Consider the following 15,262-nt stretch of genomic DNA (forward strand, 5'->3'; position numbering starts at 1 on the left):
AGGACAGGGAGAAAGAAAACCAAAGGGGAGAAGAGACGGTGAGAAAGGGGGGGAAGAGAGAGAAGAAAAAACAAACAAACAAAACACCTGGATCACCTGTATGGAGAAAAAAAACAGAAGAGAAAGCAAACAACAAAGAGCAACATAATAAAAAAAACAGCACCATCACAATAAACTAGCTAGCAGTAGATAACAGTAGATACTAAATAATAAACGATATTGTGCAGCACGCAAGATAGACAGCGCACGATGTGCTTTGAGGCAGCAGCCAAGAAAGCTGTAGTCCGCGTCTGTGAACACCCGTGTGTACACCTGTGTGGATCAGCATGCTTGTATTCCAAAGGTTTCTCCATGTAACGATCTGCTAGGGAGTGTGGGGAGCCATAGCCCTGTCCACCAGGGTATGAAGCAGGTATGGAGGAGATCCAGGCCCCAGATATCCAGAGGCCCCAGAGTACAAGGACCCGAGGAGGACCACCAAAGGGGGGGGAACCATGCCACCCTCCTGGGAATAGCTGAGTAGAGCCCCAAAGGAGAGGTCACCCCGCAGCTACAGAGGCCAGAGGGGGTTGCAGTGGCGTGCCCGCGGGCTCTGCCGGCAGCCAGCTGTGCCAGAGAGGACCGAGCTTCAGGCCCAGAGGCCAGAGGCCTGACGGCATCCCACCCCCCGGAAGGAGCCCAGCTGGGCCACAGGCGCCCGGCCCCACCAATCGGCCACCAGGAGTGAGCCGATACATACATGAGCGCCCAGCCCCAGACGACAAGGACCACCAACACACCAACGTCTGAGGGCATCAGCCACCGGCAGGGAGTGTGGTGAGGGGAGATAGGCCTCCGTACTTTAGAGGGCCTGAGATGTACCCAGAGAGGTTGAGTCTAAGACCCAACCTGACATATAGACACAGACGAACAGGCACACGCGGACACAGACGTGCATTCTCACCCCATATGCACAACCAAATACTCGGCACTCACCCAACGTGTAGACAGACACAAATAGACACTGCACAGACAGTCGCACTCCCCAAACATACTCTATATCCCAGGTCCAGGTACCCCCGCCCTCAGAGGGGCAAGCCGCACCTAGACCCAGGAGATGTAACCCTTCTCTCTGGGGTGGAGGCAAGCGAACCACCTCCTTATCTGCAGTAGCAGGGAGGCCCCACATCCCAGACCCCAGTCTGACGGCCAGCACCTCCTCCCAGCCCCCCAGCCCTGACGGCTAACAGAACCGGGGTGAGTGAAGACCTCAAACCTCCCTACGCCCGCTCATATGTAGTGTTGATGTGTGCTGTTCTAAAGTGCATTTAAAACTCAGGAGAGCATGGTTCCTGCTTCCTCTCAGAGAGCAGCACAGCTCTTCCCGAAAACCCTTAGTGTCTAAATGCATTTAAAATTGAGGGTAGGGCACCAGCGCCAGAGGTGGGTTGGAGTACACCGACCATCCTCTGGATGCTGTAAAACGTGTCCACCCCCAAGGCCCTATATGTACAGTATGTGTTACGTGAGAGTGAGTAATGTGGATGTCTAGGTTGCAGAATAAAATTAAAATACAGTTACTCATATTTTGTATTTTAAATACGTAACGGCGGTACATGTATTCCGTTACTCCCCAACACTGCAGGTAATTGAGTAAAACATGTCCTAAAGTTTCTCATTTGTTGATGTACATTATATCCAGCTTTAACTCGTCCCAGGAGCCTGTAACATAATTTATCCTTATGCCTACAGTAATATTAAATATAACGAAGCGTACTAATGTTTATATTTTACGGTTGCATCGTTATTACACGGACTATACACAATCCTTCAGACAAATACGATAGTTCATACACGACATATTGGCATGAAGCTCAATGATTACAGTCAGAAGATAACATTCCCTGTGATTAAAACATTTATATTTTGTGTTTCACAACATCCCAGTTTTCCCACTTGTGTCAAGCCAGCCTTGACTTTGAAAAGGCTTTTATTTTGGAAAGCAAAATCAGAATGACTTGAAATTGACATGGTAACATCGTGAGGTTGTATCCTGTTGATTTAAAGTGAAATTATTCTGTGGAAACAGAAAATTTCCTTTTTAGAGCATTCTGAAATCATTGAAAGTTAGGTAAGTTATGGGCATTTTCAACAGGCCATTATTTTGGAAGGCAAAATCAGAATGACTTGAAATTGACATAGTACCATGGTGTGGTTGTACACTTTTGATCTAAAATGGATTCATCCTGTGGAAAGAGCAATTTTCAGTTTTAGAGCGTTCTGAATTCTTTAAAAGAGTAGGTCGTATTTAATTGTACCTGACCTGATCACTAATTCCCGTAGGCGCCCTCACTAACAAACAGTATTTCTCAGAGGTGTCATCCAGTCTCATCATGTCTCTGACAGAAAACCAATTAAGGAGGCCTGACTGTGCTTTGTGAGTTTGAGTTGGAGTTGAGTTGGCACGCTGCTGTTTCAAGTCACCGCCTGCTTGCTGCATACAGCTGGAAGAGCTAACCGCTTCCGTCGAAAAATAACTAAATGAAGCAATGTTTGAGGGCTCTAGTGCTGCGTTCATGAATATCGGGTTTGTTGCGACAACATGACTCCAACATCCGCTCATTAACTTTCTTCTACTTATTTTATGGTATTTTTGTTGGCTTTTTATTCTTGGCTCGGTAGTTTCTAGAAGCAAATCAGGTCCTCAAGAGTGGGACGATAAAACCGCGAAGAACCGAACGAAACACGCAACACTTCGTTTGTCCCACATAACGCGAACGCAGCACCTACAGCGGTAACCTACTTCAGCGTACATAGTAGTTGAGCGCGAGGTTAAAATGCTATGTGTGTAGCATGCAGCGGGATGACGATGGTAAAATACTGCCGTGCTGTTACTGAGTGTGCTGATAGGAACCCCCGACAGTAGAGCGGCAGCAATGAGTGAGACTGTGAAGAAGAGACGGAAAGGAGTCCGACTGACGAACCCCAAAAACAGATGGAGTGAGTACTGGATATTAGAGAAGTCTTACCGCTGGATAACCCGAGTCCACCTAAGTTATTATCATGATGTTACTGAGCGGTGTAGTTTCTCGACAAACACGGTACCTGCCGAAACTTGCTGAAGTAACTTATCTCGAACAGGTTGCGCCCATGTGTGTATCGGTGTTTTTCCACTTCATTGTAGGGAAACCTCTGCTGTTCATTTACAGCTGACATAAAGTGCAGCGTGGAGGTTACGACCTAAATACTTGACCTCTGTGATGTGTTTACAGTCCGTGACATGAAACTTGTTGAGCTTGTCGTGATGCTGTGTTCATGGTATGAGCCTAAAATGTTGTTTGGGGCTGTGTCAGGTGCACATATGATCATTTAGCTTGTGGTCAGCTTGAACTGTGATGGTCTGTAAGCTTGCCCTCACATCTGTTTTAGTTCATCTACTGTGCGCATGTTGTGGATGTTGCTGTAGATTGCCTTGTAGCCTCAGGAGGTGAAATGACAGCCAGTTTGAAAGGCTGCTTTTAGCTGCATTAGCTGCTGGAAGAACACCTTTTCAGCGCAGGCTTAGGTGGAAAACACATGGTGCTTATGAAGGGAAACAGTCTATATCATGGATAAAACTTTCCATTGGGTAAACAGATAAATTGGCAGATTTGTGATATAAAGGCTGCAGGAATGAACAAGAACATGGAAACAGGATATCAGGCAGCTTTAGTTAGTCTTGCTTTAATCACCTCCTTTGACTTGACAGCATCTTGTTATAACATGTTTAAGACCCTGTGGGCCCGAGGGAGGGCTGTTTTTTTTTTTTTGTTTTTTTTTTACACCCACATCACATCAGAGCTGAAAAGAAGTAGCTCAAAAACGCAGCAGTGTGTAGGGTCAAGAAAGAGTCAAACTGACACTAAAACACAACCTGAGACGTGTTTTTGTCCCGCGGGCTCATTCAGCACAGTTCTGCAAGTTACTGAGTAGGAAGGCACTGCCACTGGTGTTTACACAGGACAACAGATTGCAAATGCCAAAGTTGTGTACTGCAGACTCAGTAAACATTGTCAGGGACTTGGCCAGACTGAAGTGAAACCTGGACTGTGTCCTGCAGCTGCTTATTTAATCTGCTCTGGCTGCAATTTGTCTGTGTGTGGAGTGTGGTCGCTCAACATGTACATGCAGCAAAGAGTGGAGTGACAACCACAAACGAGTTAGCTCAAAATGATTTAGAAGAGCTGTGGTGTTCAAAGTGAACTTTGGTTTAACAGAGTTCAGCTCAGACGGATCGATTGAATCTAACCTAGAAACTGTCTTTGGTTTGTTTTTGTTTGTTTCTGTTTTTCCACCAACCACACAGTCAGCGTATACTTTAGCCTCCTGATATGATGTGATATGTTTTCAAAATGATTATTTAATTGCATTATGTGTATATCTATCGATCTATCGCTTCCACAGTTCATGGTGACTTGTGCAATTGGCTTAAAGTTGGCATGTAATAATAATAATAATAATAATAATAATAATAATAATAATATGCGTGTGTGAGAGACTGGGAATTATAATGGATGTATTAATTTTAACTTTACTTTTACTTTTTTGCTTAAGATAGAAACTAGTTACTTCCTGAAGTCTTGAGTTCAGCTGGCAACTTGACTCTTGAAGCACCTGCTCCCTGCTGAGAGCCCCCCTCTTTATGTGACTTAGTGTTTTTGACTGACAGAAATGGTTCAGGGCTTGAACACTCTGATTGGCTGGGGGTTTCAGTTGGTAGTTTACACGATCGCCTTGTGCATGTGAGTTTTTTCCAGATACTATTCTAATTGTTGGCTGTGGATGTGAGGTAGATAAACTTGGATAACTTTAAGTTTCCGGGACAAAACTCAGTTTCATTGTATGGTCAAACAGTGGTTTGAAGTACTGTGAGTGGTTAGTGTGATTAGAAAAGAGCCAAATTCACTCTGTTTATCTGAGCTCAGGGACCCTTCAGTGAACACCATCTATTTAGAGGAAGTGATACTTTCATGGTTTCATAGGTGAGCCAGTAGACAGTCTGTCTACTTTTCTATTTTTTGACCAGCTGGCAGGTTCACATCTCGATCACTCGTCGTCGTATGGCTGCTGTGCTGGTCTCCCAAGGCAAGTGACCCTGCTGCAGCCAGGGCTTCTCTTTTTGGCCTTTGTCTTTAGTCTGCCAGTTGTGCATGGAAACAGGGTTGTATCTAGCCTGCTATGTTTGGGTTAGCAGCTTAAAAACACTAGATGGGAGCTTAGGAGCGACAAAGACTGGTGTTTAGAGCCGCTGACTACAAACCCACTGGGAACTAATTTAAGTCTTTGTTCGGATGCTGATGTCTCTGACTTACTTTAACTGTCTTCCATGCAATGATTATTTGTGTTTTAGACACAAAGATTTACTTATTTTATGGTAACTGCTTACTTGGTGATGGATCTATTTAATATAGAAAGAAAACCCCACAGAAATAACACTGGTATAGTTGACTTTCACTTTTATTTGGCTGTGGATGTGAGATAGATAAGCTTCCAAAGTTTGTAGGACAAAATGTTGTTTAACTATATATTTAAATGTATTTTGTTGTCCGAAGCACTTCTTTCCCTGCCTTTGATTGCCTCTTTAATACTTTTTGATTTTGAAACAAACTGATAAACTTGAGCTTTGTCTTTGTTTGTCTTGGTGATAGAAACCAGCCTATCACCAAGTTCTTAAGTGATGTACAGTTTAAATGGTATTTAACACATTGTTGTTGATGCTGTCTATTTACCAAAAAGGCTTGCTCTCCAGTGTTTTTGATTCTGAGATGATGTGAAGCACAAGTTGGGGGAAATTCCTTCCTCAGAGTGTAAAACAAACAGATGATTCAGCAGACTGTCAGCGCTGCAGTATAAACACGGGATTAATAAAGAGGACCTATGTAGCAAAAGCTTTGTTGCTAGGTAACAGAAACATGTTAGGGGCTGTTGTCTCAGTACATCGTAGCTGCTAATCATAAAGCTACGCTTGTTATTTACACAGGGCGACTTAAGGCGTGGGGTCTAAAGGGCTCAATTCCAGCTCATTGGTTTCTAACGTCTCACTGTTGTAGTGCACTGCATTCTTATACTTTAATTAATACAATCCAAATACCTGTAGCTGTCATTTTTTTGTGTACGTGCACAGAACATAGACAGAAGCTGACTCGGACATCTTCATTCACGTATTCTGTTGTGTTGTTTAGGTGAACAACCCATGGGTAACATCATCACGGATGTTTCTGAGAAGCATGGTAAGTGCAGATCATCTTTCCTTTGGGTACTCGAGTAATGGTTTCATAACTGAAAGTCAGTCTTAAAGAATGCTCAACTAAAACAACTGCCTTGTGAGTTTTATAGTCTACTCATAGGACATGTTAGTCACAGTTTCACATTTATTTCAGGCATAATGGTGTTAATGGACTTAACCTGAACAGAAATCTGATAAGCTAGAGTGCTGGAAAAGAGGACAGAGATTTATGAGGCTTTAAACGAGCAGAGGAGGTATGGGGAAGTGAGCACCGACGTATGTTTTCAGTACTGAGCAGCTGCTGGTTTCTCCAGGTGCCATTCCATCAGGCGAAGATGACGGACGACAAGGGCCCTTCAAGAGGATTAGTGCCATCTGGTCCTCCTTCCGCAAAGGCAAAAGGGACAGTGAGTATTATCCTGTTGAAAACTGATTTTTGAAGGTGCCGCTGGACATTTGGACACGTCGTGATTAGATGTCAACACAGTTTCCAAATGTGTGACTGTAGTCGTGGTTGACCTCACGTGCACCGCTGAGCTGATGTGAGCAGTGTTCTGTTGCAGATGCTAGGTCTTTTTTGGCCAGCGTTAAATCTCGTTTCCTCTCGCGCATTTGTTGTGACAACACAGGAAGTACTGGTTAAATAACCCAGTGCATCAAGGGCAGAGATTTTAATATTGTGCAGTACAGTCTCCACCAGACATCAGGGCAGTGAAATGTTTCTATATTTATTATAATATTTAAGTATAATTGAATAATTAATAATAGAATGATTATAATTTTAAAGCCATTATTAATTGTACATACAAGGCTATTGTTTAAAAATGAGACATTTAAAGGTTTTCAGCATCAGAGCAGCTGTTTTATGTTTGAGCCTGAACACTGTCATTACAGCCAGGTGGTTCAACCTCTGGCTCCCTCAGTCTGCAGCCAGAGACTGAATCCAGTTTTGAAGGTTGTTTCCTGATGTGTTCAGTATGTGTAAATCTTAGATAGAAAGCACTTAAGTGTTGTATGAATGGGTGAATGTAGCGTGTTGTTTAAAGTGCTTGGAGTGCTGAAGCAGAGTAGAAAAGCACTACATAAGAACCAAAGAACCAGTCCATTTAGCATTTCCCTTTTTTGAACAGCAGTGGAGACACTACTCACAAATGCATGCAGAGGTGCCCTGCTGGCGCCATTCCCGCTGTCGGCACTGGGTCGCCACATTATGCTGACAGATCGGTCTCCAAATGAGTCGTCACACCCCCACGATCAGGCAGCAGGTCCCTCTTTTCCACGCTGGCCTTCTGGGGCCTCTCTCCCCCCAGTGCTCACCTAGCTTCCTTTTAATAGGTCTTTTAAACAGCTGATAGGCCACATCTGGACACACCCATGCCTCAGCAGGTGATCACTATCAGCTAATTGTCCCATACCCAGCAGGTCCACAGTGGAACATCATAAAATCATGCAAATAAAAACTACACTCAGAAGTAAACACTAAAATCAGGTCCAATATAAAAGATAGATACAAATTTCCACTGTGTGACATACCCCAGCTGGGATAAGCTCCGGTGCCCCCCGTGAACCTGAAAAGGATAAGCTGAAGCGAATGGATGGATGGACTAAAAGTAGTTGCAAAGTGAGGATGTGAATAAAATGTTATAGAAAGGAGCTTCTATTTTTTCCAATGTAAGTTTGAGAAGATGGAAACAGTGACAATGATTAAAAATGAATTAAATTAAATTTGATTTATATGGCGCCAGATCACAACAACAGACGCCTCGAAGTGCTTAAGTCCAGTTCAGCTACCAGCCAGTAGAATACAATACATTTATTGTCATTGCATGTGTTGCATACAACAGAATCACAATGTCTAAAAAATCTATACTGATGGAGAGAGTTGTTTTTGGTGTCACAGGGTGATGGGCAGAGTTCAGTTTAGTGATGGCTGTTGGATAAAAACTGTTCCTCATGAACCTGGCAGTTCGTGGATTTGCTAAGCTATACTGTTTGTCAGAGGGGAGCTGGGTGAAAAGATTGTGACAGTGTGATGTCCTTCACAATGCTCCATCTCTGCTACTTCAAAGCAATGATGATTTAGGGAGAAGTTGTTATGGGAGCACCCCTCAGACTGTGCACCTCACCTTATTCCTATTTGAGATGAGTACCACCAGTGGGGTGTGGGGCACAAGTCTTGCCATCTGTGGACTGTCACTGAGAAAATCCAGTATCCACTGATATAACTGACTGCTGAAGACAAGGTCAAGCATTTTACTTATCAACTACTTCTGGTAGATAGAAAAGTCACTTTAGACTTTTAGACCAGACTGACCAACTGTGCACAACCTAGATTAACTACAAGAAAGCTTATGACTCTGTGTCACAAACATAAATCCTGGAATGACTAGAACTATACATGATCTAAGAGCTTTCATCAGACTGGGATGGGGCGAACAACACTACAGGCCAACTTCAATAGCACAACTCTGCATGAAATGCAGGATTTAGTAAGGAGGAGCTGCTCTGTCCCCACTGCTTTTCTGTACAGGCCTGAACCCCTCAGTCAGGTCAGTCCAGACACTTTTTTTTCCAAGCTCTTTAGACTGTAGTTCTAGACATTCCAGGTACCATGTGTGAGGCATCAAGTCATAGGTTGAATAGGGTCGTCAGTCTACTCTTATAGTCTCAAGGAACTGCTCTGTCTAACAGTAGCTGGTGTTTCGCATTTCTCTCTCTTATATCTCTCATTAGTGTGTTTGTGTGTATCATATATGGTCTTTAATGTTGTAACTTCTCCAATTTCTAACTGGTGTGTTGTATTCATACAAATAAGAACTATTGGGAAATGCATGATCAAGCACACTAAATGTGTTTGTGTTTTCTTTTTTATCTTCACATAGGAGTCAAAGAGCCTGAGCTTACAGAGCCACCTGGTCTGGAGGCAGCAGAGAACACAACCAGGCAGCACCGCTATGCCAGTGGTCAGTACTTCTTTGAGTATCTGGTGGTGGTCAGCCTCAAGAAGGCCAAGGACAGCAATACCTACGAACCTCAGATTACCTACCAGTTTCCCAAGGTCAGTATGATTGTGAAGGCCAAATATGCTTGTCCACCACTATGTCTGGTTGGTTAGCCACCACCATTTTGTCCGTCTGTATCTGGAAGTCCCACAGGATCTTAGCTCAGTCATTCTCCACCACCCTTGGGGGCGTCTCCCATTTTGACATCGGGACTTCCAGGTTATACTCGACACAGATGTTCCTGTACACTATGCCGGCCACTTGGTTATGGCGTTCCATGTATGCCCTGCCTGCTAGCATCTTGCAACCTGCTGTTATGTGCTGGATTGTCTCAGGGGCATCTTTACACAGCCTGCACCTGGGGTCTTGCCTGGTGTGATAGACCCCAGCCTCAATGGATCTTGTACTCAGAGCTTGTTCCTGTGCTGCCATGATTAGTGCCTCTGTGCTGTCTTTCAGTCCAGCTTTGTCCAGCCACTGGTAGGATTTCTGAATATCAGCCACTTCCTCTATCTGCCGCTGGTGCATACCGTGCAGGGGCCTGTCCTTCCACGATGGTTCCTCCTCTTCCTCCTCTTTCTTGGGTTTCTGCTGCCTGAGGTATTCACTGAGCATGCGGTCAGTTGGGGCCATCTTACTGATGTACTTGTGGATGTTTGTTGTCTCATCCTGGACTGTGGTGCTGACACTCACAGTCCCCGGCCTCCGAATGACATTCTAATGTCATTGCTGTGTATATTTTGAAGATACTCAGAAAGGATTTGAGAGAAGGGACAGCACTGCCTCTAACATCATGCGGCAAAACTAACTGCACTCCATGAACATCTGACAGCCCAAATGAGCATGAACCCAATGTCTAACTGAAAGCCCGGACAGTCCTGATCCCCACAGAGGGGTCCCGTCTTTTCCAACTACCGGCTAAAATCTGTCTCAGCACAACATGGAAGCTAACATCAGCCATTATAGCAGATAAGATGAACAGGTATATGGAATGGCAATACATGAGAAGGACCCAGAAAAGAATTGGCACCAACACCAGAGGGGCAAAACTATCCACTGGTAGATAGAGCAGTCATTCAAAATATATTTGTCTCTCACTGGAGTTATTTTGGATTTGGTTAAGGAGAGCACCAAAGCAGGGTTCTGACAGTGGATCCATGGATTTCATTCTGATACCTAATAGTAGTCAGGGGTGGCGCTGCCTAGCCTCTGGCGGTCTGTGTGTCCCTCCATGAATATGCGTGCCAGACCATCACTTGGTCATTTTACTGGCAGCATAATATTCTCTCTGACATGCTAACAGTGCTGACACTGACCCTGGCTAAATGCAAAACTAGTGAAAAAAAACTATGTCTGTTCTGGGAATTGTTGCATTAATTTAATGAACACCAAAGCAGCTGAAACGACCTGCTCTGCTACTTAACTGTCCAAATCTATATCAGAGAGGTTCAGTTAACGTAATGATATACTCTGATTAAAAAGTATTCCTTTAATTTTGTTTTGTACAATTGTACAGTTATAATCAGTTGTACATATGATGTATGTATCTATTTGGAAACAGTGATTTAAACTTTTATATTTACTTGCAGAGAGATGGAATGGCGAGATCTCAGAAGGAGGAGGAGGAGAAGACTTTAAAGGCAATCACACTTTTTTGTTTCCCAGAAGGCATCAACTGGGCTCCTTTGACAGAGTACCACAGGTAATGCATGTCAATCAGGTGGTCTTTAACCTTTGAGCAGTATTCAGGGTTCTGTTCTGTGTAAACCAGCCTACAGCCCCTGTTTTCAGTTGTTGTTGTCCATTTTCAGTGAGACCTTCTCCTTTGTTCTGACTGAGATCGATGGCAGCAGAAGAAATGGATACTGCAGGAGATTATTGGTCAGTGTTCAGAAGCTGTCCTTTGCAGAGTGTCCTCATTTGGAAACTGCTGTTTGATATTTGTTTCACTCTCTGATCCACAGCCAGGAGGGAGAGGAGCGCGACCACCTGAGGCTTACTGCATCATTAGTACACTGGCTTGTTTTGGGCTCTTCTCCAAGGTGAGTTCAGCACAACAGCTCTGGAAGAAAAATTGGCTGAATTTTAGGAAACTTGTTGCAGAGGTTGTGCGTAGTCAGATTACTTTGGTAGCAGTTAATAGTACTTGGTTTAGTTGGCACCAAGCCCTGTAAGCAGGTTAAACACACCCAGGGCATCATCCTAACATCCGCAGTCAGAATACACGGTCACACAATGCTGGTTATCATTATGGATTTCCCTGTGTATTCACATGAAAGGGGTAGTGTTGGGGTTGGGGTTTAGGGCCTTGAGGTGGCTGTTGTTGTGATTTGGTGCGGTTATAAATTAAATTGGTCAAATTCAGTTCAATTCAATCACAGTTATGTGTACTTATGTGGCTACAACTGTAGCTGCCTCCACCAGTGTGTGAATGTGAGAGTGAATGAATAGTGGAATTGTAAAGCACTTTGAGTGCCTTGAAAAGCGCTATATAAATCCAATCCATTATTATTATTATTATTATTATTATTATTATTACTTTCAGTAAAGCAACTGCTTATATGAAGCAAGATAAAACTATACTGTTGGAAATACATGAGGAAGTTAAACCCATAGTCTGAAAGCAACATGCTTTGGTTAAAAAGGCCGGTGCTGTTTTAATAAATGTTAGCTATTTGAAGCCAAGAAAGAAAGCTGACTAATCAATATCACAACTCTGTATTTATACATATGTGTGAATCTGAAATTTTTCATTGAAACTGATTTTAAACAGTCGTTTTAGTTTGTATTCTTTGAGCTGCAGCTGCAGTAGAAATAAAAATCTAAAAGCAGCTTATTCAACATGCAAATGTGATATTAGGTCATCCACAAACAGATGTTTTATAATCACAGAACATCAGATGAGCTGATGTTCTGTGTTTTATTGCTTTATTGTCCTTTTATTATAGAACAATAGTTTGTAGCCAGCTGGAAAAAAATCAATAAAGTTGTGCTTAAGAATTTATATTTTTTTACAGATCACCTGGGAAACAACAAAATATTAAGAGACTATAAAGACTTTAGCCCCTCTTACTATCCTACTATATACTATATATTATACTACAGTACTGTCTTATAGGATTGCTGATACTAGTTTCCAGAGAAATTACTGGTCAGTAGTCAGTGATTTCATACCTGTTGACCTCTAATCTGGAACATAATCTGCTCCGCAATAGGTTATGGTTGCAGCATGAGTTACCATGGCGATATACCCGGTAGTGAGGAAGAAGAGAAACGTGTTCGGTACAGAAAAACCCAGAATGAACCCTGAATTTGAAGATGAAATCCTGCTTCGTAATTATGGCATTCCTATAAAAGACAAAGGTTGGGATGAGATGGGATTTCATGTGTACCAGTATCAACACAGCGAGGATACAAGGTAGCAAGTTACAGTATCTTGGGAAGGTGTTGCTGATAAATCATCTAAACTGGAAAGTTAGCTTTGTTTTTACATTTCATTCTCCATCAACGACAGAAGATGCCAACAGTGTTAATGGGAAGTAGATGACAGACCTCGCCGACCGTACATACAATACACAAACTTCACATTGGGGAGACAGGTCAGGATAGGGCGCAAAAGGAAAAAACAACAAAATATGTAACACAAAAGGGCAGATCAGGAGAGAAAAAGAATGTCTGCTCATACTGATCCCCAAAGGAGTCGGCATGAGGAGAAGACAAAAACTCTAGCACATGAAAAACAGAAATATCACCGCACCATAAAAACACAAGACAAGCAACATGGGGGAGTATGCCAGTGTGCACAGCTGCATCTGGGACGCTGCAATCTCGCGATCGTGCCTCCGGCTGAGCCACTGTCCACATCGGATGGGGGGAGGGTAGCTGCATGAAAGATGATGGATATGTTGTTTTAGAACGAACAGACAGTTGTTCTTAGTGTCCATCACTGGTCTCCAGGTGTATCTCCCGTTTAAGAGCTGTGAGCTCCTCCCAGATCTTTTCCATCGTGTATCCTGCAGGGAATGTCCCTCCAGGACACTCAGGCTCTCCCGAACCCAGGCTTCTCGTCGAGAATAGAGTGTCAATTGCATTCAGGGACCAGTTGATCAAATCCATAGTTCTTCTTCTTTAGTTTTTAGAGAACAAGAGCGAGAATGAGAGGCTCTCTCGGGGTTAGAGTCAGACGAGACCAGACAAGGACATAGAGGCAGCAGCAGGGAAAATAAGGGAAGGAGGGGGTGAAAGACGCGTCCACCTCCTCCGAGAGCCAAAGCAGAAGTATGTCATATGTTCAAGTGTGAAAGTAGAAACTAAATGATTAACTAATTGTGTTACTGACTGTGAGGATTTGAGACAGCTTGTCCATAAAACGGAACAAATTGAAATTAGATATTTAAGTCAATAACAACACAAGTAAAATAAAATAATCTTGCTTTAGCATATGTCGTACTTTGAGTTTGTGACTATTCTCTCCCATGTGTGCAGATATTCGACGAGGTGGAGAAGCGCCGGCAGATCTCCATGGCCATGATCTATCCATTCATGCAGAAACTTAGAGAAGCTCAATTCCCAGCACCAGGGAACACAGTGGAGATTAAGAGCTTCATTCCTGAGTCGGGCACTGAGGTCAGAGTGAGCGCCTCTTTGATGTCTATTAAGAAAAGACTCTCATTTATCTCATCTTCTAACTCCATTAGTAAATTTAGACTCAGAATATCTCTTTTTGTTCAAAACACAGTACAACGATCCTTTAAAATGTGTGTAGCTCAGGTTGTCATGTCTGTGAGTTTGTTATCTGTGTTTTCTGGTTCATTTCAGTTCTTCATCTGTTTAAATCAGGGCTGAGGAACCTTTTTCATGTGAAGGGCCATTTAAATTTTTATATTGTTCTCCGAGGGCCATACTGTTACGGACACATAACTAGGGATGCAAAAAGGAAAAACCAAAAAAAGTCTGAGGTTTCAGCTTCTTGGCTATTAACTCACCAGAAAACTCGCGTGTAATATTCTCCTGGTCACTCTGTGGTCGTGTCACATAATGACGTACATCACGTGCTGTTTGACTCGTTTCCCACACCTGATGTAAACGGTTTTGATAATCTGGAAAGAAAGAAGTAAGCCTATGTGTTGACATTGGACTGTTTGTTTTCATGCCCTGTTAGAGCTTCTCTCTCAGCTTTGAGGTATATTCAGTGCAATGCTGTTGGAACTGCCTAAAGACATGTAAACTGTTCAGGACTGAATTCCGTAACTTCAACAGGTGTTACTTGTTAAACTTGGGACAAAGACAACAAATGTGACTAACGTAGCATTCGTTGTTATTAAAATTGGCAAAAGTTCAGACCTCACAAACATTTTAGTGATTTCATATAATGTCAGCGTCTTCAAATAATTTAACCACATACCTAGCATTCGTAGCATTATTAGTGCTGAGAAAAAAAAACTTCCTTTTTTCTTTTTGTAGCCAAAATGTGAATGTTGAGGTCAAGAAATGACAAGAGTTCACAGCTAAATTGATTGTAATGAGTGATCTGAAGTGCTTTTAATATAGCCACGTCATGTAAGCCCCCTGTGCACTGAAAATAAGTGTCAGTGTGGCAGTAAGCATTTAGAGACAAAGCAGCAGTAAACGATGTCTGGAAGCAAACTGCAGACAGCCTAAAATGATGCATGCTGGTAGGAACGCCCTCTGCAGTGATCAAGGAGATTTTTACAGTCGTCGAGTAGATGTCTCAATATCAACAACGAAACGACACACATCAAAGAGCCGAAAAACCCACTAACCACACACCTCCATCTGTAAAATAATATATATGTTGAGCAGTTAAAGGTATTAAAACTACATTAGGCAGGTCACACAGAGCAGTAACCCAGGGACTATAAGAGATCCCTCAGGCTGGCATGTTTCTGAGGACTTGTCTGAACATGTTTTGCATTACCCAGCCTCTGTCTCAGAGCAGAAACCTGACACCTGTCATAGACCATGTTTCAACAGCTCACAGTCATCTCAGGTATTC

The 15,262-nt window shown here is 43.0% G+C and overlaps 1 protein-coding gene across 5 annotated transcripts in view; it reads left to right on the forward strand.

Annotated features, from left to right (window-relative positions):
• The window catches only part of dennd2da (DENN/MADD domain containing 2Da), a 33,500-nt gene that overhangs the window by 13,607 nt on the left and 4,631 nt on the right, over positions 1-15,262 (forward strand). For 2 of the 5 annotated variants that reach the window (XM_086277387.1, XM_086277389.1), the window contains exons 5-12: positions 6,201-6,248; positions 6,559-6,651; positions 9,127-9,302; positions 9,706-9,846; positions 10,836-10,948; positions 11,058-11,127; positions 11,211-11,288; positions 13,732-13,872. In XM_086277387.1, the coding sequence (XP_086133513.1) occupies positions 6,201-6,248; positions 6,559-6,651; positions 9,127-9,302; positions 9,706-9,846; positions 10,836-10,948; positions 11,058-11,127; positions 11,211-11,288; positions 13,732-13,872 (860 nt within the window). Of the gene's footprint in view, positions 1-2,539; positions 2,980-6,200; positions 6,249-6,558; positions 6,652-9,126; positions 9,303-9,705; positions 9,847-10,835; positions 10,949-11,057; positions 11,128-11,210; positions 11,289-13,731; positions 13,873-15,262 lie in introns of those variants that run through there. The other 3 variants (XM_086277391.1, XM_086277392.1, XM_086277390.1) reach the window with 3 other exon arrangements.

This window comes from Aulonocara sp. 'chitande type north' Nkhata Bay, linkage group LG20 (assembly GCF_057382095.1).
Source record: "Aulonocara sp. 'chitande type north' Nkhata Bay isolate Kocher_YH1m ecotype deep benthic linkage group LG20, A_spYH_male_GT1.1, whole genome shotgun sequence".
Classification (NCBI taxonomy): domain Eukaryota; kingdom Metazoa; phylum Chordata; class Actinopteri; order Cichliformes; family Cichlidae; genus Aulonocara; species Aulonocara sp. 'chitande type north' Nkhata Bay.